Here is a 25,207-nt window from a genome sequence, read left to right as displayed (position 1 = left end):
CTTCTTTCCTCCACCCCCCCCACAACCCTTTTTTGAGTAGCAATAGCAGGGTGTATCAGTGTGAATTGACCACTCCAGTTTGACTAGAACCCAGGGACCACTAAGAGGCTCTACTGGGTGCAGCTGAACTCACTCTCCTGGCTCACTCTCCAGGTGTGCTCTGGTCTTGGTTACCTCCAGTTCTTCTTACAGTAATAATAACTGTTCTCCTTCTTATCTTCTTTTACTATCCAGGAGGAATTGTTGATATCCTTGGACTCCTTGAACCCATGGAGTTCCTTGATCATGATGAAGTTGATGTTAACCCTGATGTGCATCTTGACCTTGAGGAGACCAATGACAAAAGAAATGCTTTTGTAAAGAATGCTAAGCAGATGCTTCAAATATATGGGGGAAATGTCACCCTTTATTATGAACACCCTAGAAAGGTAGCTGACATGTCCCTCATCCCAGGACTAATCAGGGACCCTGACATTGTCTTGGCAGGCCTACTGTATAATCAAAGAGGCCTTTTCGTGACACCTCCTTCTGAAATGAATGATACCTCCTACCGATATTTCCGGTTCTCCAGAACCACCCAGGGCTTGTGCTTTTGTTGTTATGCCTCTAGATCATGGAACGCCAAATGGAAAGATTGGCCGCATGTCCAGCACCACCAACATAAAGGTTGGATGGGAAATTACACACAGTGCACTGCTAAGTTTTGGTTGTGGGGTTCCTTCAACGCCTCTTACCAAAGCAACACCACATCCTCAGATCTGTATCCATACTTTCACCAATATAGAGTCAACTTCACCGGACAGGGATCCATCTGTTCTGGCTGGCTGATCAAGGACCCCAATCTTTGGTTCTTGTATAATGGACTAGCCACTAATTACCACCCTGGTGATTATCAGTGTGTGGGAATAGGTGGCTTTACTTTCCCTGTGACTGTGGAGGCTTTTCCTCCTCTACCCTCTCTTAGAAACAGAAAGAGGAGAGAAGTCCAAGGGGAACAGTGCAGTGATTGGATTTTCCTGGCCTGGTCTGTGGGTGCTGTTGGTGGAGGCTTCGTTAGCATCCTCACCATCGGCAAACATCCGGGAGTTGTGGCTGAACAAAATCGTGAAGCACTATTTGCCCTAACATGCAGGTTGGAGAAAACCATCAATGCCACTACACATATCCCAGTTGCAGTCTGAGATTGAGGATTTGAAGCAGATAGCAGCAGCTAATAGACTTGCTCTTGACTACCTTCTTGCCAAATCAGGAGGTTTTTGTAAAATAGTCCCGGAAGTCAAATGCAGAGTGAAGTTTCATGACCTCAACAACACTATTCAGGACGAGTTGTCAAAATTACAGGCCCTTATAAATGATAACCAACCCAGTCAGACTCCTTGGGAATGGATGTGGTCTTGGGTCCCAGGAGTAGGATGGTTACATAGCCTTTTGACCGCCATTGCGGTAGGAGGATTAGTCTTCCTAATACTTCTTCGCATCGCCCCTTGCTGCATATCTCTAGTCAGAGGAATGGTGGCCCAAAGCATTAAGAATCTCACTGAAACCCACATCATGGCCATATACCAAGCCCTGCCCCCTCTGGCAGAAGAAGAGCATGCGTACGCTCGAGTAATTCGTGAAATGCCCCCTGAAGAGATCCCCTTGAGAGACACAGTTGTCTATACCGGGGTTCAACATGAGAGTTAAGCTGGAGAAACAACTGTGACTTGTTTCTAAACTTGAAAGGGGGGAATGTGGCAAGGCCACCTGGAAGAGTTTTACCTTTACGTTTTATGTATAACCATGTATCCTAATAATGCTTAAATTGTTAAGGCTAGAAGTGCCTAAAATCTTAGGAATCAAGATTATATGCTTGCAACATACGCTTCTGGTTTCTTGTTGAATGATTTTTTTAAAATCTTAATGATTTATTCAAGAACTTTGTTCCAAAAGCTTTTTATCTCCTTACACCCCACCATATATGGTGCATTGCTCCTATCTCAGTGTTACATCTCCAGCACACATTGGTTTTTTGCTTATAGATTTTTGCCAATTCCTCGGGGCGGGGGTTAGGTACCATCGGTAGATCATTTCCATTAAATTCTCCCTTATTGTATAACATGCTGTGAACTTGATGTTGCCCAATTTGTGTCCATGTTTGTCTTTTTTACCGTTATCATCTCCACTGGGGATACCCACCAGAGTATTTTGGGCTCTAATAGTCTGTGGTACTTATCCCAGACCTTGTATAATGAAATTCTGACTATATGATTTAAAAAGTCCTTATGCACTGCCACTTTGTTGTATGTTAGGTAGGCGTGCCATCCAAACCTCGTATTCCAACCTTCTAAATCTAATATATCAGCCTTCTTCAAGAAGGTTAGGGTTGTTTAAAATGATTGTTAAATGTGTTATGTTGATTTAGAGTTTGTATTTGTGGGCTGGAGTGCTGTTTCAGGGCTCTTGTATTGTTTATTAGTGTGCAAACATTAGTCTTGTGGCTATTTTTAGTATGTTTTTATTATTTTAATTTATATTATGTTCTGATATTTTTATTATGAATTTTGTGCAGTGATTATTCGTATTATGTATTTTGTTCTTCATATACTTGGTGTTGTGAACCACCCTGAGATTCAAAATCAATAAAATCAACAGTCAAAAACAACATCAACAAGAAACACAACAACAACAACAACAAGGTTTCCTACCGCTGTGTACGGAGGGTCGTGAGGGCAGCACCACTCCTCTTGGTCCATCCTGATGATGTTGATGTTCCAGGCGCTGGTCCAGACTGGATCCCGCGGAGAGCAGAAGATGGTTTCACTGCAGCACAACTCTGGTGTTACGTTGCCTTGGCCTGGCGCTGCTGCGGATGTTCTATCAGGAGGAGAAAGGGGCTCGTTGAGAAACGCCCCATCCAAACAACCCACCAGATGTCCCAATAGCCCACCAGATGCCTCACTCACCTGGCATGCAGCTCAGGAAGTCCTGCGGATAAGGTTCCCTGTGAACGCAGTGGAGCAGCCTCCTCAAAAAGCGCTGGACCCTGCCTTTCTTCCGATGTTTATAGGCCCGCTGCATGATGTTCAGGCAGCTCCTCCCTGTCTGCCTGAGCCCTTCTTCCTCGTGCTGCTGCATCTCTTCCAGCCCTGAGTGGAAAGGGAGAAAGGTTGAGCAAGGCGGAGATACACAGGAAAAGAGCCATCCATCAACAATATGAAAACAGCCGTCAGGTGTGTTTGTGTGTGAGAGAGAGCAGTGAAGTCACATTCCAATTCTCTTTGCATGTTCATCTTGTGGCACCTCTGTCTGAACATACATCTGGGAATTTGCCTTCCCCTGAAGACCTTTCTCAGCAGAAGCATCCCTCCCTGCCCTCCGTACGTCTCACTCACATGTTCCATAGGATGCCATGTCTTGATCGTGGATGAAACTGGCATCCCGGAAAGCCAGATGACCTAGAGAGAGAAATAGGCAAGAAAAGGGACGTCATCTCGATGCAAAGCAAGCGGAGACAGAGGCAGCTCGGCAGGGGGACAGGTATGCTCTAGAGGCCTCCACCCTTGCGGAGCACTCAGAGCAAGATCTGGGCACAGATGGAGGCCTACCTAGCAGGTGGCCTGGAGACATGTCCATCCTCCCTGCCATCGTTACCAAGACGTTTCTGTCCATCCCTACCAAGGAAGGACGTTGCTTGACTTACCCAGAAGCAGAGCTGCCACCCTGGAGACTGATGGCAGCCTGTTGGCGGACGGCTTCGTACATGTTAAGGCAGCACTCCGAAGGATGTCCTTGCTGAAGGTCTTGCTCTGTGGGCAAAGACAAAGGAGAAGTGGCATCAGAGAGGCTTGAGAGCACGGCAGAAGAGCCTTGCACTCCCAGAGACATGCCTGCGCAAAGCTGCAAACGAAGCAGAGGGACCTTACCAGATGCTTGGCAGCCTGGTGCAGAGCAAAGTGGAGGCTAAATTTGTTGGAACGAGCCCACCACTTCACTTGTGGGGCTAGATGGGAAAGAGCCCTCCTTGCGGCCTGCAACACAAGAAGAGAAGAGGGTTACAAATTGCAGTACATAGTCTCGGTAGCTCCTGAGAACAATCCCTCCCTCCTACTGTGTAAGTCCACCTCTTTGGCCCTCACCTTGGCTACCTCGTCCTCGTCTTCGAGGTGAATGAGGACCACAACTAGTTCGTGAATGGCTTCTTCTTCTGTTGTTGTTGTTATGATGGGAAGCCCTTGGTCTCTCACCCAGCCCCGAAGCAGCCCCAGGTGTTGGATGGCTGATTCCCGGACGGAGGCTTCCTCCTGTAGGCAGAAAATATCAGAGGTTGTGCTTCTCATCAGATCACTTTCCTTTCCCCTGCCCACTGGGGTGTTTTGAGGCTGCTCAGCCTCCTATCCTCCTCCTGGGGGAGACTGGGGGCAGGGGTGACTCTCCCCCTGCGTTTTCCAGGCAGGCTTCCAAGAGAAGGTGCTCCAGATGAACACCCTCCTGAAGCCAGAACATCTCCACTGCATGCTAGTCTAAACCCCACCCTTCCTCTTCCAAAGCATTCCTCCTCCACCGGGTGTGATGTCATGTTTTCCTTCGTACTCACATGGGCAGCCAGACCGCAGTAGGTTGCCGCCAGCATCTTCAGGTCTTCTTCTCCCAGCTCCCTGGAATGGTAGGCTTGGTCTACCAGCTCTATCAACTCTGGGAGGGCATCGGCTTCTGCAGAAGGGAGGGAATCCAGTAGCAACAGCCGCAGAAGCGAAGGGTCCTACACAAAAGAGAGAATCTTTTCAAAGGTCTGAAAGGCCTCACGCCTTTTAGCACAGGCCCTTCAGTATTGTGCCAGCAAAAGAGTGCTGGACCATGATTAGAATCGAGATCTGTACCCCCCCCTCCCTCCCTCCCTCTGAGCATCACTTGCCATGTCAGAGTCCAGAAGCAGGGATATCCCTCTGATGCTGAGCTTCTGGACTTGCAGGTGGTCGTGTGCCAGCCAATTGAGGAGCTGCTCCAGTGTATCTTCACAGGGATAGACCTCCAGACGGCAGCTGAGCAGCTAAAGAGGCCCAAAGAGAAAGAAACACTTCAGGGATGAGAGGCTGAGGCAGGTTCTCCTTTTACTCATCATTTGCAATTCTGCACAGAGCAAACCCACTGAAGTGAATGCACCAAAGTTTGTCATGTACATCAAATCCAATGGGTCTACTCTGAGGAGTACTAAAACAGGAAAAAGTCCTTAGGCTCAAAGTAGCCCAACACTCGGCAGAAACCAAGCCAGGGCCTCCTTGCTGCACCCATTTCCTCCCGCGTCAGTCCCCCTCACCTCGATGTAGATAGCTGCCGCGACTTGTGGCATTCCGGCAAACTCCCGGTCCTCAAGAGCAGCGATGATATTTTCCACCATGGGAGGGATCCACCAGTGTTGCTTTCCGACGGCTCTGAAATGGAGAAGGAGATCTCGGTAAGGAAGGGAAAGACACTGCAGAAAGCAAACAGGGGCACAGTCCGATCCCGTGCCTTCAGCTCTGTTTGCCAGACCACTGCATTCTTCCTCTTACCTCACCATGGCAGACAACCCCTGGCTGAAAGTCTCCCGGCAGAAAAGTTGGTCAACGATGGCCGCCTCCACTTGCTCTCCAGTGGTGCCAAGAAGGAGGTGCAGAACTTCCTTAGCCCCTCTGGAACCAAAGTAAGACCATGTTCACCAGGAGGGTCATTGTCACACACTCAAATTCCTTCCCCAGCAGCTGCCTGAAGGACAGCCTCCCTTGGAAAACCAAGCTGGACCAGACCCCCCCCCCCGAGCTTGAAGGGGAAAGGACTCCATTGGTCCCTTTGCAACACACTACTCACCCGAGGAATTCCTGATCATAGTGGAAGTTCATAACCATCCCCAGGAGAGCGATCAGCAGCTGTGGGAAGTTCTGGTGCACAGCTGCCTTGAAGTCCTCCATCCTGAGGATGGCGTGCAACAGGCTGGTGAGATGTTGCTGGAAGAGAGAGGGGTGCAAGTTACTTTCCCTGCTTTCCTGCAAAATACAGGAATCCCTAGATATTACCCTGGGAAGAAGTAAGCCAGAAAGCAGGTGGTTCGTCCTTACCACTTGGGTGGCAGATTCTGCCAAGGGGCTTTGGTAAATCTGCTCGGCCATGAGATGCATCAGTTGTTCTGGGTTGGCCGATGCTAGAACCTCCCTCCATACTCTCTCGCAGTCTCTGTGAATGCAAAAACAAAAGCAATGGTCAGATTCAAGTCTTCTGCTTGCTGCCATGCTCCAGAGAGAGGAAATGGCAGCAAGGGCTTTCTGAGCAAGCCCTGCAGCTTGCCAACCTCCCCCTTAGCCCAGTAGAACCTGGAGGGCTCCATACCCGAAAGGAAACTGGAGGAGATATTCAACCACTGTCGCCAGGTGGTGGTGTGACAAGATGGACAACGTGAAGACGCCCATGCTTCTGCCTTGCACTGTAGGCCCCTGGCTGATCTTATAGAAGGCCTCCAGCAGCACCTTCACCTGTCAGAGAAAAGGAGAGGGTAACATGTGTCCTGGCCACCCAATGGCATGAGGTTGCCTCCCCTACACCAAAGCAGATAATCTTCTTCTCTCCTACCTTTGCAGATGCCTTACCTCCACTTTTGTGCCGCCAAACTGCTTGATGAATTCTTGCAGTAAGTGGGAGATATCCAGTGGGTTGAAGCTGCTCTCGACAACCAGGTCTCTGGCCAGGAAGCACATTGCCTCCAAGAGCTGCTCCGCAGGGAGAAAGGCGCCAAAGACCTGAAGCAAGAGAGGAAGGTCAGAGATGCCCACAGGGCAGGGCTGGGGAGCAGAAAGCCCAGGTGCTGCCTCTGCAGAACGCAGAACATGTGTCTTGAGAGACAGCAACTTACCCTGGCAAGATGGTAGCAATTATTCACGAACAATTCAGGAACCGGTCCTCCGGTGGATTTGAGGACCTTCTCAGCTCTGGTGATAAGTATATGGTTCCATGACGTTCGTTCCAGCATCTCTGCAAAGGAAAGCCAAAGGGTTAGTTTGGGTCTTGCCCACCCCCACCCCATGCTGGGATACATTCTTCTAGTCTTACCTTCGTTGCACCGCAGGATGGGCAGAAGATAGCAGAGAGCCTCTGCTGCCCGCTGCCTGCTCTCCGGGTCCGGATCCAATGCACAAAGGCAGGAAATCGCCACCAGTTGGCCAAAGGAGCATGCAGAAACCGCTACCGATGGCTGAGAAGAAACCCAGAGAAGGGACTGATGAGAGAAGCAACCCATCACCATTTTTCCTATAACATTTTTATTAAATCTTCCAAATATTCCAAAACATTTAGCATCCTCTACAGAAAAAAACCCATTTCTTTTTGACTTCCCACCCCTCTTTTCCTAATGTTTGCTTTTTTCTTCTTTTCTCAGCCATTTTACTCACTATGGCCCAGCTCTGTTCTCCAAACTGAGTAGGTGCTGGGCTGCCTGATTGTCCCTTGGGCACCTTGCAGGGTGGGCCTAGAAGTAGCAGCCTGAAGGCCTTGACAGCCCTGCATGTTTGCAATGCTTCCCTTCAGTAAAGCCACTTATACGCTGGATAGGAGGTGGGGTTGTGGGCTTCATGCCCTCCCCCACGTACTCGGGGGCTGGCTTGCAGCCCCCGTGAGAGTAGGGAATCCTCGGCCGCGTCATCTCCCTTGCCAGCCAATCGGCTGGCCCGGGAGGCGTGGTCAGCACTATTTAGGGCCGGCGCACCTGAGGATTTCCCTCTTTCTCCCAGTGCCCCAGCAGCTCCGGTTTTCCCACCCTTTAGGTTTGGCTCTTTGACATTGCTATGGACTTCGGTTGGTCGCCGTCAAGTTGCCTGGTAGGAATTTTTTCCACTTGGCAAATTGGCACCAGCCATTTGGATTTTTGCCTACATCGTAGCAAATCATCACAACTTCCTTGGCATTGGCGGTTAGGCATTGGTAAGGGTATTGATATGCAGATGGGGGGGAGGAATCACCATCACCTTCCCCCATATCGAAGGGTAGTTTGGTAAAGCAGTGTTTTTCAACCACTATTCCGCGGCACACTAGTGTGTCGCGAGATGTTGCCTGGTGTGCCATGGGAAAAATTGAAAAATTCAAAAGATTTTTTTTAAAAAAAAATTCAAATTTTCGCCCACTAGACAGGCGCCGGACTGTGTCCTGGGTATGGGGGGGGTTGACCCCACCCTCGGCCAGCAGGGGCGCCGATTGGCGCTCCTCAGGGGGACACCCTCCACTTTTCTGATGTCCGGGCTGTGATTGGTCCAGACTCCAGCCTGGACCTATCACAGTAGGAAATCATTTTCTGACTTCCTTCCCGCCCGAGCACAGTGTGCGCAGCAGTGGAGAGAAGAAGACGTCACGACTCGAGTCACCAGGAGGACCGGAGAAGTTGTCATTTTATTTCTCTTCAGTCTCCCCTGAATGCCTTGACTGGGTTAGGGACCCTTATAGCTCAGCATCAGTTGGTGGAAAGGACATGACTTTACAGGAGCAGGAGGAACTAACTGAACTGAGACAAAATCGTGGTTTCAAGCTAAGATTTGCTGATCTACCTTTGGACAGTTTTTGGTTGGATACTGCCAAGGAGTTCCCCCTTCTGGCAAACAAAGCTATTATGACATTGCTCCCATTTTCCACTGCATATCTGTGTGAGATGAGCTTTTCAAGCATGATTGCTATAAAAACTAAATACAGAGAGAGACTGAGAGCTGTTGACGACGAGGTACGTGTGTGTCTTTCTTTGATTCCAGCCAGAATATCAGCTTTGTGTTCAGCCAAACAAGCCCAGGTTGCGCACTGAATAAAGTATTTTATAATTTTTCATATTTCTGTTTAATTACTATTTCATAATAAAGTAATTATAAAATACTTTCTTTGTGTTTATTTGATTCCTATTCAAGAGAATTACTTTATACATAGTCAATATAGGCACAGAGTTAATTTTTTTAACATTTTCTAATGGTGGTGTGCCTCGTGATTTTTTTCATGAAACAAGTGTGACTTTGACCAAAAGAGGTTGAAAAACACTGCGGTAAAGGATTCCGGGGGGCGTGGCCCCGTCCGAAGCCTATGGAGGCCAGGGCCCAAGGCACGCCCCCGAGCAGTGACCCCGGGGGAGCTGCTAGTTGATGTACATCAGCAGGACTCCCCCTACTGGTGGTTAACCCTTGCCGGTCTTCTAGCAATCAGGCTGAAGCCGGTTAGTCAATAGGACCAATGCCTAAGCCAATACCGCTCAGTTCCTGTAATCAATAAAGTTGTGGCCTAATTTTGCCCATTAACCTAAAATACTGGTGTCCTGTGTCTTTATTTCCGTGGGGGAGGCGGGAACTCGCCACGCAACTCACATGTTCCTGGATCTTCTGCAGGAAGGTGGAAAGATCTCGGAGCGCCTTCCTTCGGATCTTCCCATTCTTCATCGTTGCGATGACATCCGCAAATCTGTTCTTCAGCCGGTCGCTGCTGACGCTTTCAGGAGGAAGATCAGCCGCATCCAGAGAAGCTGTGGTTGGGATGCTGAGGGGAGAGAGGAGTAGCGCTTTTGTCAAAAGGGTTTATTGCCTCCCATCCTTCAAAGACCCCAAGCACCCCCACCATAGAAATGGACCGGGTTGTTTTTTAAAAGCAATTGATTATGGGGGAGGGGATTAGCACAGGATTACCTTGGAGGAAGATCCTCCCCATCTTCCAGGCTGATTTCCGATATTTGATCTTCATCAAAATCAATTCCCTGTCCATGAGAAAAGAGAAACAGGAACGTCAGAATGTGAAGAATGGATCAGACCCATTCATGTTGGAAAGCATAGACGAGGTAGGTTGGGAAGCAAACTGAAAATCTCTGGCCTCCATTTCCTTAGAGACCTTATTCATCCTTCTATTCATTTAAGCCTTCGGTTAAGAGTCTGGGTGTAATCCTTGACACCTCCCTTTCCATGGAGGCGCAGGTTACAACAGCCAAGGCAACATTATCCCACCTTCGCCTCATCAAGCAGTTGGTGCCTTACATTTCCCGCCCCGACCTGGCCACAGTGATCCATGCAACGGTCACCTCCAGGCTTGACTACTGTAATTCGCTCTACGTGGGGCTGCCCTTGAAGCTGTCCCAGAAACTCCAGCAGGTGCAGAATGCTGCAGCGAGGCTCCTCACGGGGTCTCTGCCATGGGAGCATATTCACCCAGTGCTTTCCCAGCTGCACTGGCTCCCAGTGGAGTACAGGGTCAGATTTAAGGTGCTGCTTTTGACCTTTAAAGCCCTTCACGGCCTAGGACCCTCGTACCTATGGGACCGCCTCTCCTGGTATGCGCCCTGGAGGACCTCAAGGTCCATAAATAGCAACACCCTAGAGGTCCCGGGCCCTAAGGAAGTTAGATTAGCCTCAACCAGAGCCAGGGCCTTCTCAACACTGGCTCCGGTCTGGTGGAACACTCTGTCTCATGAGACCAGGGCCCTGCAGGATCTGATTTCTTTCCGCAGGGCCTGTAAGACAGAGTTGTTTTGCCTGGCCTTTGGGCTTAGAATCAGTTTGATTCCCTCCCCCTCTTTCTATTTCCTTTCTCCTCCTGTGAAGAGGCTGCATCCTAATGTTTTAATGTTGTATCTTAATCTTTTAAATTGTATTTTAATCAACTTGTTTTTATTATTGGTTGTTAGCAGCCCTGAGCCCAGTCTTGGCTGGGGAGGGTGGAGTATAAATAAAATATTATTATTATTATTATTATTATTATTATTATTATTATTATTATTATTATTTTGAGCATTTGCACCCCTCTCTTAAGCCCAAAAGGCTCCAAGAGAGCCTTCCATGAAATCAAATGCAAGAAACTCCCTAATGGCAGACTTCTATTGTAAGAAACAATCTGACCAACAGAACACACAAGGAAAGGGGGCGAGGAGGGCAGAGGAAAAGACAACTCACAAGCTCAGGCCCCAGTGTCTAGAATGCTGTTGTCATCTCTCCCACTGAGGCAGCCTGCTGAAATGGCTGCCGCCAGATGACAGTTGGGGGAGAGGAGACCTGAGGGAGCTGGCCTGTCTCAGCAGAGCCCATGGCGCTGTTTCTCATCCGTCCTTCCTCCAGGAGCAGAGCTCCGCCAGGGCTCAACCCTTTCTTTGACTTTGGATAGCTATTTGCCTAACTTGGTGATACCATTAATCTAGGTTCCAGATGCCGATGATGCGGTAATTCTATCTAGAACCCCCATTGGACTCAAAAGAGCACTAAGAAAGCTCGCAGCATACTGTGAATCTGAATGTCTCAAAATCAACTATCAAAAAACCAAGATATTCACTTTTGGGGAAAAGCCAAAGCTTAGAAGCTGGGAACTCCAAGGCCATAAATTAGAAGAAGTCACAAACTACAAGTATCTAGGAATGGTGGTACAGGCCTCAGGAACCAACAAACGACACATAAACTCCATCGGGAGTTCAGCGGAAAAAAACGCAAACTGTATCCTTAAATTCTTCAGAGCACAAGGGGGCTTCTTCGTCCCCGCAGCTCTAAAATTATACAAGGCCAAAACTTTGGCACAACTCCTCTATGGTTCCCTCTTGGGCCCACCTTCCTCTGCTTTCTCCCCCCTTGAGAGAGTTCAATCTAGACTTCTTAGAGCTCTCCTCCAAGTCCCCAGATGTGTCTCAAACGCATGGATTGGATTGGAAAACGGGGATGATGAGAGTGGAGGCTAGCATCTGCCTAACATCAATCTACAAATGGCTGACACTGAATCTGCTCCCCTGAGGGATAGCCCCTTTGATCCTCTGTGACCAATTCCAGTCGGGCTGGCAGACTGCAGTCCTGAACACCCCCCGGAAACTGGGTTTTGCCCCTCAAGCCCTTCTAAGTCTGGGCTTGGGCCAGGCAAAAGCCACGGTCAGGCAAAGAATATTAGATACCGAGAGACAGCAGAACTGTGCAAGGTGCCCCGACTATAGAATTGGAGAAATCAAGAGATATATAGCCGCACCGGCAGCATATCTCTTCTTTCTTGTATCTAGGGATGCAAGAAGGGCCTTTACACTCGCCAGAAGCTCGGCTCTTCCCTCGCCGGTCCTGGATGGAGCCTTTAGAAGGGTATGTTCAGAGACTTTGCACCTGTCCATTGAGAGATAGGAAGCCCAGAACACCTGTTCTTTGTTGTTGTTGTTCAGTCGTTTAGTCGTGTCCGACTCTTAGTGGCCCCATGGACCAGAGCACGCCAGGCACTCCTATCTTCCACTGCCTCCCGCAGTTTGGTCAGACTCATGTTTGTAGCTTCAAGAACACTGTCCAACCATTTCGTCCTCTGTCGTCCCCTTCGCCTTGTGCCCTCCATCTTTCCCAACATCAGGGTCTTTTCCAGGGAGTCTTCTCTTCTCATGAGGTGGCCAAAGTATTGGAGCCTCAGCTTCAGGATCTGTCCTTCCAGTGAGCACTCAGGGCTGATTTCCTGAAGAATGGATTGGTTTGATCTTCTTGCAGTCCATGGGACACTCAAGAGTCTCCTCCAGCACCATAATTCAAAAGCAATTCTTCGGCGATCAGCCTTCTTTATGGTCCAGCTCTCACTTCCATACATCACAACTGGGAAAATCATGGCTTTAACTATACGGACCTTTGTTGGTAAGGTGATGTCTCTGCTTTTTAAGATGCTGTCTAGGTTTACCATCGCCTTTCTCCCAAGGAGCAGACGTCTTTTAATTTCATGACTGCTGTCACCATCTGCAGTGATCATGGAGCCCAAGAAAGTAAAATCTTTCACTGCCTTCCTTTCTTCCCCTTCTATTTGCCAGGAGGTGATGGGCCCAGTGGCCATGATCTTTGTTTTTTTTTTATGTTGAGCTTCAGACCATATTTTGCACTCTCCCCTTTCACCCTCATTAAAAGGTTCTTTAATTCCTCTTCACTTTCTGCCATCAAGGTTGTGTCATCTGCATATCTGAGGTTGTTGATATTTCTTCCAGCGATCTTAATTCCGGCTTGGGATTCATCCAGCCCAGCCTTTCGCATGATGAATTCTGCATATAAGTTAAATAAGCAGGGAGACAATATACAGCCTTGCCGTACTCCATTCCCAATTTTGAACCAAGCAGTTGTTCCATATCGAGTTCTAACTGTAGCTTCTTGTCCCACATAGAGCTTCTTGTCCCACCTAGGGTATACGAGATATCCATTTCTTTCTGGTATAGTTCCTCTGTGTATTCTTGCCACCTCTTCTTGATGTCTTCTGCTTCTGTTAGGTCCTTTCCACTTTTGTCTTTTATTATGGTAATCTTTGTACAAAATGTTCCTTTCATATCTCCAATTTTCTTGGACAGATCTCTGGTTTTTCCCATTCTATTGTTTTCCTTTATTTCTTTACATTGCTCGTTTAAGAAGGCCTTCTTGTCTCTCCTTGCTATTTTTTGGAAATCTGCATTCAATTTCCTGTATCTTTCACTATCTCCCTTGCATTTTGCTTGCCTTCTCTCCCCCGCTATTTGTAAGGCCTCGTTGGACAGCCACTTTGCTTTCTTGCATTTCCTTTTCATTGGGATGGTTTTCGTTGCTGCCTCCTGTATAATGTTACGAGCCTCCATCCATAGTTCTCCAGGCACTCTGTCCAGAAAATCTAAATCCTTAAACCTGTTCCTCACTTCCACTGTGTATTCATAAGGGATTTGACTTAGATTGTATCTTACCGGCCCAGTGGTTTTTCCTACTTTCTTCAGTTTAAGCTTGAATTTTGCTATAAGAAGCTAATGATCTGAGCCACAGTCAGCTCCAGGTCTTGTTTTTGCTGACTGTATAGAGCTTCTCCATCTTTGGCTGCAGAGAATATAATCAATCTGATTTCGATGCTGCCCATCTGGTGATGTCCATGTGTAGAGTCGTCTCTTGTGTTGTTGGAAAAGCGTGCTTGTGATGACCAGCTTGTTCTCTTGACAGAACTCTATTACCCTTTGCCCTGCTTCGTTTTGAACTCCAAGGCCAAACTTGCCAGTTATTCCTTTTATCTCTTGACTCCCTACTTTAGCATTCCAATCCCCTATAATGAGAAGAACATCCTTCTTTGGTGTCATTTCTATAAGGTGTTGTAGGTCTTCAAAGTATTGGTCAATTTCAGTTTCTTCAGCACCAGTGCATAAACTTGGATTACTGTGATGTTAAAAGGTCTGCCTTGGATTCGTATCGAGATCATTCTATCATTTTTGAGATTGCATCCCAGTACAGCTTTTGCCACTCTTTTGTTGACTATGAGGGCCACTTCATTTCTTTTATGTGATTCTTGCTCACAGTAGTAGATATGATGGTCATCCGAACTGAATTCGCCCATTCTTGTCCATTTTAGTTCACGATGCCCAGGATGTCAATATTTATTCTTTCTATCTCATTTTTGACCACATCCAGCTTACCAAGGTTCATGGCTCTTACATTCCAGGTTCCTATGCAATATTTTTCTTTACAGCATTGGGCTTTCCTTTCGCTTCCAGGCATATCCGCAACTGCGCGTCCTTTCGGCTTTGGCCCAGCCGCTTCATCAGCTCCGAATCTCCTTGTACCTGTCCTCCGCTCTTCCTCAGTAGCATGTTGGACGCCTTCCGACATGAGGGGCTCATCTTCCAGAGTCATAACTTTTATATGCCTGTTGTCTTTGTCCATGGAGTTTTCTTGGCAGGAATACTGGAGTGGCTTGCCGGTTCCTGCTCCAGGTGGATCACGTTTGGTCAAAACTCTCCACTATGACCTGTCCATCTTGGGTGGCCCTGCACAGCATAGCTCATAGCTTCTCTGAGTTATTCAAGCCCCTTCGCCACGGCAAGGCAGTGATCCATGAAGGGGACTTGTTCTTTAGATGTCCCTATTATGAAGAGGCACGTAGTAAGATCATGGATCCCCTACTGGTGAGGTTCACCGACCTCCCGCAAAAACCAAAAATTTGACCTTTTGCTGTTAGGCAAAGAGCAGAAGATGACCTGGATGGTTGCCAGATTCTGTGTACAGATCTGTAGGCGCAGACCATCACCCAACTCAAAATAGTGCGGCATGAAAAGCCCTGACTCTGAGTCAACTCCCTGGGATAGTTTATTGTTGTACATTTGTAGTGAAGTTAAGGATTTCAAACTTTGGTCAAGAAAGGAGCAGATTTTGGTGGGTAATCAAAAAGCCACAAGAGTTATGGAAAAGAGGTCTGTTGCTTTAACCCTGCAGACGGACAGTCTCCAAATGTGTAAATTGTTATCTTAGGAAGGAAGTTCTCTAGTTTGATTTGGGGGCTTGACACCTGGGGCTCCAGCTATTCACACCCACCTAGTGTTGTTATCAGTCTTTTAATTACCTGGGAATAAAGATCCTAAGAATGGCTGAGAAAGTGCGCTCTGCAACCTGCGATTTGCCAGGCTGTAGGCTGTTAGCGTACCACCTTGCTGGCAGCCATCCTGTGTCTCTTTGTAATGGAGATTCCTGCTGACTTTGCAATGCGGATCTACTGAAGGACTTTGAAACTATCCTATCTCTGTCTTTGTTCTAAGAAGTGAGTATCTTAGTTAGCTATACTAAACAATGTTATTATTTTATCTGCCTGCAAGATACAAAAGATGTGCCTGCTTTTTAAGCATGTTAACTTTCTGTTTTTTAAAATAATTTTTTTAAAAAAGAAACTTTCTTTTGTCTTATGTGCCAATCTGAGGGAAAATCTAAGTCCAACACCTGACTACTTGGTTCCGCTATACCTGATGAATTTCTGCCTGCAAGTTTGTGGAAGCAGCTTGCAGAGTGGGGCAACTGGTAACAAAGGAGCATAGTCTTCTCCCTTGGACTGTGCCTCCTGGTGCCCTGAGATGGAGTGGTGACAGCATTACCATTTCTGTTGCGTTTTGTTTTGTCAAAAAGTAAATGGCTGCCGGCCTCCATTCCAGAAACCTGACCCAGCTGGAGGGTAAGGGCAGGTGAGGGAGGGGCGAGTGGCCGGAGCCCCTTTACTACATGGTGGCAGTGGTGGGATGGAACTTCCCTGCAGAAAGGCACTTTGATTTTAAATTGGCACGAATCTTTTGTGTAGTACAGGTGTTTCATATTTCTTTGGATAGAGATAGTCAGGAATTATGGAAGCCGGGTCTTCCCAGGAATACACTTTGCGTACTGTGGACGAATGGGGTCCGGGTGGAGAAGGCAGTTCCCTTCCTTCGGAGACAACGCCCCCCATCCTCCAAAACCCAGAGCGGAATCTGCCTCCTGGTTTTTGGGAGATCCCGGGTCGGAGAGAGAGCTGGTGGATGCCAGCGAACTAAGGACTGTTCGGAAGGGTGGGCGAGAGTCCTGCAACTTGGAGAGAGTGAGGGGGGCGTCAGTTAACCAACCCTTGTCTCCTCGTGAGGAAGTGGAAGCTAGGATGGCCTCCACACGTCCTAGAGGGAACTATCTTGTTTATGCAGAGCCCAAAGAGATGCAGTTGAGTGGGTGCAAAACCCAGGCCAAGGTGGATACCGGTGCCATGATAAGTTTCCAAAGACGGGCCAGTTCATTCTTATGGGGCCGAGAGTCAGCTGGATGGCTTATGAGCATCAAGATCTGCGGCAGCAGCTGCAAGAAGTGTCTGTGAGAGACTAACGTCGAGAGCGTCCATCGCGCGACATTCGCAGAACAGTGAGACGGCGTTCGCCCAGCCCGGGATGGGTCTACTCGCCAGTAAGAGCTTGGGAAACTCGTGGAGCAGTACGCTGCAGAGGAGGAGGAGGAATTTCTCCCTAGACCCTCGCATGGATACGCGGCGGTGGAACACCTGCGTCCGGAGGGACAAGCGTCTCAACATCCTGTTCCAAGGTATGACTACAGTCACAAGGAGCCACGAGGAGAAAATCGCAGACAGTCTCCTCCGGGCTAACTTTGAGCAACCTTAACTGGAGGGCATTTCTGAAATATCAGCCCCTCCCCACTGATGTTCTGAGTTATCTGACTCTTTTTGAAGTAACCTGCCGAGATATGGGGGTGTCCCTGAAAATGTACATGCCAATTTTGCGCTCCCTAATTTGTGGAGACCTAGCCGAATTGATGGGCCATCTCCCCTCATCCCAAATCAATGACTATGAGCGCTTAAAAAAATTGTCATGCAAAGGCATGGACTTCATCCTGAGAACTATCGGAGGGCTTTCCGAAAAGGGGATAAGTCTGGTCCCTCAGACAGCATTGCTGTGTATTCTGAGAAAATGGCCCAGAACTTTGAACTTTGGCTTTCAGCCGAAGGTGTGTGTGGCTTTGAAGAACTTAGGCAGCTGATGCTAGTAGAGCAACTTATGCACCACCTGTCTCCAGAAACTGCGAGTTTGGTTGCTGACCAAAGTCCACGATCTTTAGAGGAGGCCACAGAATTCGCAGAATCTTTTAGACTAAATCGTTCTCATCTGGCCAACAGGGGACTGGCTGGTGGGTACAGACTGGCAGCTTCAGCTTCTGGCCGGGACCTCCCTTTAAAGATCAAAGCAGGGGGTCCCCTACTCCTGCAAAAGACTCCTCTACAGCAGGTGGGGAACGTGCTAAATTGTCTCCGAGATCCAGACTGTGCTTTTATTGTAAGAAACTGGGCATGTAAAAGCAGTTTGCCCCCAATTAAGTGAAAATAAGCCTCCAGTTTTGACTTTGACTCCTGGGTGCGCATGATCCATTGACTGGTGGAAGATTGGGAAGCGGAACAGCAAAAATCAGGAACTGAGGAAAGCCCGGTCCTGGAGGGGAAGGGTGGGGCAACTCCTCACGCTATAGCTTCCAAACCAGCTGTAGCCACTTCAAGTGCAGTTATTGTGAGACCTGTGAGAACTGGTGCTGGTCCAAGTGTGCCTCATCTGAAGTGGGCTAATTCAAAGTTTACAGCCCCCATTGAGATCAACGGAATTGCTGTGAACTCTTTCTGAGACACTGGGTCTGACGTTACCAGTGTGTCCAGAGATTTGGTTTTGCCCATGCAGATGCAGGCTAAACCCTTAAAGATTAGCCCCTATGGTGTGAATGAGATTTTTCAACCTACTGCCATTGTTCCAGTATCGTATAAGGGGTACTATGGAAACCACCAAATTATAGTACATGATCCTGAGGTGTGCAAAAGTCCTGTCCTGGTGTGGAACGATTTGGGATTTAAGGTTTACCAACAACAACTTGCGGTGAACTCTTTTTCCATCAAGGTCTTACCCACCCAGGTACAGGGGATGGGAAACTGGGGAACAACACCTCAAGGTTTGAGGGCTGAGGGAAGCCTTATCCCAGATGGGAGGGGTGAAGGTTGGGCGCCTGATGCTATAACTCCCAAAACCACTGGAACTGCTGTGACTGCTGTTCCTGAGAAATCGGTTGGGAAGAGGGTTGGCTAATACGCACTGCCACCCCTGGTGTTAACTGGCCCACCTCAGTGTCCAGCACACCTCCCAGTGTTCACCTTCATCGAATTGTTGTGCCTTCCTTTTGAAGCATAGACTCTGATATTGTGACTCTGCCAAAAGACTTAGTTTTGTCCCAGCTGAACCAGTCCGATTTTCGGAAGAGTAATCCTAGTGGTGGAAATTTAATTCCCCAATCTGCAACTGTTGATTCAGTTCCCTCCCAGGATTTTATGGGGGATCCCTTTGTTCCAGTCCCTGAACCCCAAGTTTGTGCAAACCTTACTTTGGGGGAAGGGGTTTTGAAATCTACAGTTCCCTAGCGACGCAGACTGTGAAAGATGCAAGAGCGTGTCCTGTCAGCCAAAAGCTGAGAGGCAAGAAGAGAAAGGGGGGCCAGCTCAGCCCAGCCCAGCCAAGCCACTGTGGAGAGTTTTGAGTCCTCTGCCATGGTGGGAGATTTGGCCGCGTTTGAAGTAAAGCAGAGATTTGGTCACTCTCTCCTAGGTCATTTAGAAACTGCAGAAAAGTCTCTTTGCGCAATAGAGTTTAGCCCTTTTGTGCCTGAAAAAGAGTTTTTCTATCCACAGTTCAAGAACTATAAAGACCCAGTCAATATGTTTATTGTTTTTCAAAAAATGTTTTGTAATGCAAATGTTTGTGTGGAGAAGAAATGGGATTTGGTGGGTCCTTTACAGAACTTTAGTCCTAGGAAACAGTGTGGTTATGTTATGAGTAAAAGTGTTTTCAGGTTTGATTGGGATTCCATCCCACCCCACCTCTGTGTTCAAAATCTGTTAGGAATTTTGGTTGAGATTTACTCAAGGAACCCAGAGTTTCTGTCAGACCAGCCAGGTTTTGGCAAGCTCCTAGAAAATCCTTTGTCCACGCTCAGAGGGAGATGGGAGGGATTGGAAGAAGTTGAGTTAATTTTTTCTAAGTCATGGCCAGAACACCTTAAGCATGTGCAGAGAGCTTTGGCCCAATTGTAAGATGCAAACCTGACCGTTAAAATGTATAAATGTCAGTTTGCTCAAGGAGAAGTGAATGATTTCGGATTCAGATTGGGCTTGGGAAACATCAAATCCCTGGGAGCAGAAATCCAGTGTGTACTGGAATGGCTCTTACACCAATTCAAGCAAGCCGCTGAGTTGTTAACACAAGCCCTAGTAAGTTTGTGGGTGAGTCTAGCCCTGACCAGCAGCGTCCTTTTGAAATGCAAACCAATGCCAGTCAAATAGGATTAGGAGAAACTTTGTTCCAACAGGACGATGAGAGAAGTTGGCAACCTGAGGTGCACCTGAGCAAAGAATTGTTGCCCTGAGAGAAAGACCATCCCACTGCTGAACAAAAAGGTCTTTCTGATCTGGAAATAGTGACTCAAAGTTTTGAGAAAGGAGACTGGGCTGTAACATTAAATCTTACCAGTCTCCCCCCTAAGCAAGTCGTTTACTGGCCTGGCCTTAGTACATCTGAGGCCAAGCTACCGTAAGTCCTGTGCTTTATCAAGAGAAATACCCAAAGGTGCCTAATTCTTTTAGAGAACATCATGTTAATACTGTGAAAATGTATGTGGAACTTGAATTTTCTTTGTTAACTCCTTTTGGAAGTCGAACACAGGTAGCCTTTGTGCACTTGGACTTCCTAGAAGGGTACAAACAGGCTACAGGTACTTTTGATGTGTTATCCTTGTCTATCCTGTCCAGAACATCGGCTAGGAAGTTTTTTGTTATTTCACAGCTTTTTTACTGTGCCTGCGGTATTGACCCACGATGAGTTATTTGTGCAACCCCCCTAGTTTTGGGAAGATCAGTTTGAGTGTGCTGCTAGTGATTTTTTCCTTTAAAAGGCTGCTTAACCACTCAAGCTGGAAATGTTTACATCAGTTTGTACATACTTTGTTTTGATGAAATTTAGGGACTTAACCCTGTAATTTCATCTTAGAGGGGAGGGTGTAGTGAAGTTAAGGATTTCAAACTTTGGTCAAGAAAGGAGCAGAGTATGGTGGATAATCAAAAAGCCACAAGAGTTATGGGAAAGAGGTCTGTTGCTTTAACCCTGCAGACCGACAGTCTCCAAATGTGTAAATTGTTATCTTAGGAAGGAAGTTCTCTAGTTTGATTTGGGGGCTTGACACCTGGGGCTCCAGCTATTCACACCCACCTAGTGTTGTTATCGGTCTTTTAATTACCTGGGAATAAAGATCCTAAGAATGGCTGAGAAAGTGCGCTCTGCAACCTGTGATTTGCCAGGCTGTTAGCGTACCACCTTGCTGGCAGCCATCCTGTGTCTCTTTGTAATGGAGATTCCTTTCTTAAGAAACTGAAAAGAGGGATTTTTATTTTTTTATTTTTCTTTTACTTTATTATGTTAAATTTTGGTTTTTGTATTTTTTTGTGCTTTTTTATTTTTCTGTTTATTGTTCTGTAACCTTTTTCTGTTAAAATCTAATAAAATATCATTTTTAAAAAAAGTAATGGAGATTCCTGCTGACATTGTAATGCGGATCTACTGAAGGATTTTGAAACTATCCTATCTCTGTCTTTGTTCTTAGAAGTGAGTATCTTAGTTAGCTATACTAAACTCTGTCTTTATTTTATCTGTCTGCAAGATACAAAAGATGTGCCTGCTTTTTAAGCATGTTAACTTTGTGGTTTTTTAAATAAATTTTTAAAAAAGAAACTTTATTTTGTCTTATGTGCCAATCTGAGGGGAAATCTAAGTCCAACGCCTGACTACTTGGTTACGCTATACCTGATGAATTTCTGCCTGCAAGTTTGTGGAAGCAGCTTGCAGAGTGGGGCAACCGGTAACAAAGGAGCATAGTCTTCTCCCTTGGACTGTGCCTCCTGGTGCCCTGAGATGGAGTGGAGCAGCACTACCATTTCTGTTGCGTTTTGTTTTGTCAAAAAGTAAATGGCTGCCGGCCTCCATTCCAGAAACCTGACCCAGCTGGAGGGGAAGGGCAGGTGAGGGAGGGGCGAGTGGCCGGAGCCCCTTTACTACAACAAATTATTTCTAAATTTATTGTTGTACATTGTTTCAATTGTCTGTTTTAACCATATTTGCGCAGCAGTTTCTAATGTTGTGAGTGCCCTCTATTTCAGAGGCTTCTACTCTGCAGCCTCTTATAGTTGTTTTAACTGCGAGTTTTTAAGTTCTTATGCTCTTACAGTTGTTTTAACTGCGTGTCTTTGTTTTTTAGTTCTTATCTGTTTTAATTATCAGTTTTTATCCATCCATTATCCATGTTTAATCTTGTATTTTATTCAGATGTTTTATCCTATGCCTGTTTCTTGGTCCTCATTTGCTCTAACAATTATCGGTTTTTTAAAAAATAATCCTAACTGCTACTTTATTTATATGCTCTTTCTTTTTTTGTCCTGGTCTGCGACCATAATAATAATAATAATAAATTTTATTTATATCCCACCCTCCCTAACAACAATAAAACAGTACAACACAACACTCTAAAATCATTCATTATAAAATTAATTCGAATCAAACCACTGGCAACCATTGGGCCAGAGCTCATAGAGCTAATAAAGTTCATACTAGTAGGTTCCAGAGTTAAGTCCCCTGGCCATGGCAACCTGCACTTACCTCCAGGAGTCTTCGGGACGCCATCCTCAGGCCACCTCCTCCAACCTCGGGATGCTCAGGGACCTCAAACGCTCACAAGCTCCGTTGCTAGGCAACGGCAGTTGAGAAGATGGAATTCCCGGCCTCAGTGCCAAGGCTCTAGGAGAGTCCGTGTGGCCTAGTGGTTAGAACAATGTTAATGCCATGCAACGCTAGGGTGATATATATATATATATATATATATATATATATATATATATATATATATATATGCAGGTTTTGGTGTCCTCGGGTGTCTTCCCGTGTAAAAGTTGGGGTGTCTAGGCGACGTTTCGACGAGGTCTCACTCGTCATCTTCAGGCTGGTGCTTTCGGCTTCTAGTTACTGGAACAGAGCAGGATCTCAGTGTTTGAGTTCCTATAAATACTGTTGAGGGGGTGTGGTGTATAGCCTCCAATGTTCTGGGCAGAGAGGAAGTTCCCAGGCTAGTGTGCCTTTTCTTCTTTTGTTCCTTAATTACTTGAGGTATCCCTCAAGATATCTTGAGGGATATCTTGATATCCAAATTGCTCTTTAACATGGAACATCACCACAAGAGAATAATCATGGAAGCCATCGAGATAGAGAAACACCCTCACAACATGAACAAGCGTGACGACACATCCCGCTTGCCAGACATCTGGAAATTAGCCCTCCCCACAAAAACTGACACCAGATCCAGAGGCACACAGAACGCCATCACCAATCAACCACACCAGACCCAAACCCAGACCCTCTCCACAGATAAATTACAGACACCATCCAGTAGCCAAACCATGGTGGCACCTCCGGATGCTGCACCCCCCTGCAATCCCTACACAGATCTGGCTGACACAGGCCACAAAACCACAGCTCGCCCCTACACACGAAGCCAAGCCAGAGCACAACTAAGTGCAGTACAGCCATCTTCTCAGAAAAACTCTTCACAAAGTTCAAGAGGTCAAGACACAAAGACTTTAGCAACTAATCCACACCTAATGACCCACCTAAGTGGTACTCAGGATATCACTCAAGAAATCACTCAAGATATCCCTCAAGTAATTAAGGAACAAAAGAAGAAAAGGCACACTAGCCTGGGAACTTCCTCTCTGCCCAGAACATTGGAGGCTATACACCACACCCCCTCAACAGTATTTATAGGAACTCAAACACTGAGATCTTGCTCTGTTCCAGTAACAAGAAGCCGAAAGCACCAGCCTGAAGATGACGAGTGAGACCTCGTCGAAACGTCGCCTAGACACCCCAACTTTTACACGGGAAGACACCCGAGGACACCAAAACCTGCATTCCTGTACCCGTGAAAATCTACGAAAGCATATATATATATATATATATATGCAGGTTTTGGTGTCCTCGGGTGTCTTCCCGTGTAAAAGTTATATAATTTGTTGTACTAAAGGGGCTCCGGCCACTCGCCCCTCCCTCACCTGCCCTTACCCTCCAGCTGGGTCAGGTTTCTGGAATGGAGGCCGGCAGCCATTTACTTTTTGACAAAACAAAACGCAACAGAAATGGTAATGCTGCTCCACTCCATCTCAGGGCACCAGGAGGCACAGTCCAAGGGAGAAGACTATGCTCCTTTGTTACCGGTTGCCCCACTCTGCAAGCTGCTTCCACAAACTTGCAGGCAGAAATTCATCAGGTATAGCGGAACCAAGTAGTCAGGTGTTGGACTTAGATTTCCCCTCAGATTGGCACATAAGACAAAAGAAAGTTTCTTTTTTAAAAAATTTATTAAAAAAACCACAAAGTTAACATGCTTAAAAAGTTAACATGCTTAAAAAGCAGGCACATCTTTTGTATCTTGCAGGCAGATAAAATAAAGACAGAGTTTAGTATAGCTAACTAAGATACTCACTTATGCAACATGTAAGGTGAGAAACTCTGTCGCAACAGTAAAATTAAGATCTGTGTTGCTTTGACTGGTTCCTGCCGCCGCTCATTTTTCTCTGACCCATCATGGATTTAGCCCCAACCCCAAGAAACCAGTAACTGAAGGAGGTGGGTCATGGGAATTGAAGCGCATGCTTTCTGCATACAACACACCCCTGCCAAGCAGCTCCATCTCACCTGCCCCCAACCCCATACCACCCTCTCTCCTCAAATAGACCGGGGCCACTGAGTCCTTCCCAGCAGTAGAATTAGCCGTTCTGGAAGATTCCTAAAATGTTATTAATCCAGAGTTCAGAATTCAAAGGCCCCAAATATAAAATAAACGTTCATAAATTTAGTGGTCTCAGGCCCTAAGGAAGTTAGATTAGCCTCAACCAGAGCCAGGGCCTTCTCAACACTGGCTCCGGTCTGGTGGAACGCTCTGCCTCATGAGACCAGGGCCCTGCAGGATCTGATCTCTTTCCGCAGGGCCTGTAAGACAGAGTTGTTCCGCCTGGCCTTTGGCTTGGAGCCAATTTGATTCCCTCCCTCTCTCTCTCTTTTTCCCCCTTTCTTTCTTTTCCTTCTCCTCCTGCGATGAGGCTACATTTTAATATTTTAATGTTCCATTATTTTAATGTTGTATTTTATTTTTGTTTTAAAGTTGTAATCATTCATCTTGTTTTTATTATTGCTTGTAAGCCGCTCTGAGCCCGGCCTTGGTTGGGTAGGGCGGGGTATAAATAAAAATATTATTATTATTATTATTATTATTATTATTATTATTATTATTATTACTATTATTATTACTATTATTATTATAAATGTACACGGCAAACACATAAGTACAGGGGAGCAATCCTGTCAGCTTCTTTAGGAGACAACAAGAGTCTGCAGGATACAAATAATAGAAAAAGTATTAAACTGTACATTTCAAAGAATATATATATATATATTCTTTGAAATGTACAGTTTAATACTTTTTCTATTATATATATATCTATTATATATCTATTCTATTATTATTATATATATATATATATATATATATATATATATATATATATATATGCTTTCGTAGATTTTCACGGGTACAGGAATGCAGGTTTTGGTGTCCTCGGGTGTCTTCCCGTGTAAAAGTTGGGGTGTCAAGGCGACGTTTCGACGAGGTCTCACTCGTCATCTTCAGGCTGGTGCTTTCGGCTTCTTGTTACTGGAACAGAGCAGGATCTCAGTGTTTGAGTTCCTATAAATACTATATATATATATCAATCACCCTAGCGTTGCATGGCATTCATATATATATATATATATTCTTTGAAATGTACAGTTTAATACTTTTTCTATTATTTGTATCCTGCAGACTCTTGTTGTCTCCTAAAGAAGCTGACAGGATTGCTC

At 46.4% G+C, this 25,207-nt stretch overlaps 3 protein-coding genes across 9 annotated transcripts in view; all 3 read right to left on the bottom strand.

The window, feature by feature from the left end:
• Nucleotides 1-2,816, bottom strand: part of LOC309376289 (uncharacterized protein) — a 96,047-nt gene extending 93,231 nt beyond the window's left edge. The window contains exons 1-2 of one of the 2 annotated variants that reach the window (XM_081922530.1): nucleotides 2,688-2,798; nucleotides 175-323 (exon numbers count right to left, since the gene is read on the bottom strand). Coding sequence is in view for 1 of the 2 variants with exons in the window: in XM_081922531.1 (XP_081778657.1) it covers nucleotides 2,688-2,735 (48 nt within the window). In the remaining variant the exon portion in view is untranslated. Of the gene's footprint in view, nucleotides 1-174; nucleotides 324-2,687 lie in introns of both variants that reach the window. The other variant, XM_081922531.1, reaches the window with a different exon arrangement.
• Nucleotides 2,817-2,922: 106 nt separating this feature from the next.
• LOC309376314 (uncharacterized protein) lies at nucleotides 2,923-4,708 on the bottom strand. Its single transcript, XM_081922595.1, has 6 exons — nucleotides 4,577-4,708; nucleotides 4,119-4,283; nucleotides 3,906-4,010; nucleotides 3,683-3,788; nucleotides 3,375-3,437; nucleotides 2,923-3,128 (listed from the first exon to the last, which is right to left on the bottom strand). The coding sequence occupies exons 1-6, from the start codon at nucleotides 4,610-4,612 to the stop codon at nucleotides 2,938-2,940; spliced, it is 666 nt and encodes a 221-aa protein (XP_081778721.1). The 5' UTR covers nucleotides 4,613-4,708; the 3' UTR covers nucleotides 2,923-2,937.
• A 2-nt stretch (nucleotides 4,709-4,710) lies between these two features.
• LOC309376304 (uncharacterized protein) overlaps nucleotides 4,711-25,207 on the bottom strand; it is a 46,196-nt gene continuing 25,699 nt past the window's right edge. Inside the window, exons 1-8 of one of the 6 annotated variants that reach the window (XM_081922575.1) lie at nucleotides 21,917-22,080; nucleotides 9,654-9,721; nucleotides 9,339-9,507; nucleotides 7,060-7,201; nucleotides 6,863-6,981; nucleotides 6,600-6,749; nucleotides 6,075-6,485; nucleotides 5,842-5,963 (exon numbers count right to left, since the gene is read on the bottom strand). In XM_081922575.1, the coding sequence (XP_081778701.1) occupies nucleotides 6,312-6,485; nucleotides 6,600-6,749; nucleotides 6,863-6,981; nucleotides 7,060-7,201; nucleotides 9,339-9,507; nucleotides 9,654-9,721; nucleotides 21,917-21,940 (846 nt within the window). In that variant the 5' untranslated portion in view covers nucleotides 21,941-22,080 and the 3' untranslated portion in view covers nucleotides 5,842-5,963; nucleotides 6,075-6,311. Of the gene's footprint in view, nucleotides 5,030-5,296; nucleotides 5,412-5,531; nucleotides 5,652-5,826; nucleotides 5,964-6,074; nucleotides 6,486-6,599; nucleotides 6,750-6,862; nucleotides 6,982-7,059; nucleotides 7,202-9,338; nucleotides 9,508-9,653; nucleotides 9,722-9,995; nucleotides 10,044-15,932; nucleotides 16,043-18,372; nucleotides 18,394-21,916; nucleotides 22,081-25,207 lie in introns of those variants that run through there. The other 5 variants (XM_081922576.1, XM_081922573.1, XM_081922572.1 and 2 more) reach the window with 5 other exon arrangements.

Source organism: Podarcis melisellensis (assembly GCF_964234715.1).
Source record: "Podarcis melisellensis genome assembly, chromosome: 8".
Lineage (NCBI taxonomy): Eukaryota > Metazoa > Chordata > Lepidosauria > Squamata > Lacertidae > Podarcis > Podarcis melisellensis.
The sequence above is the reverse complement of the archived record's forward strand: the minus strand, read 5'-3'. Positions and strand labels throughout refer to the sequence as shown.

Coding starts and splice junctions, on each gene's coding strand:
- LOC309376314 (XM_081922595.1), bottom strand. CDS start 4,612: ATGCTGGCGGCAACCTACTGCGGTCTGGCTGCCCAT. Junction 4,284..4,576: donor ACTGCGGTCTGGCTGCCCAT/GTGAGTACGAAG, acceptor TTCTGCCTACAG/GAGGAAGCCTCCGTCCGGGA. Junction 3,129..3,374: donor CATGGCATCCTATGGAACAT/GTGAGTGAGACG, acceptor CTTTCCACTCAG/GGCTGGAAGAGATGCAGCAG.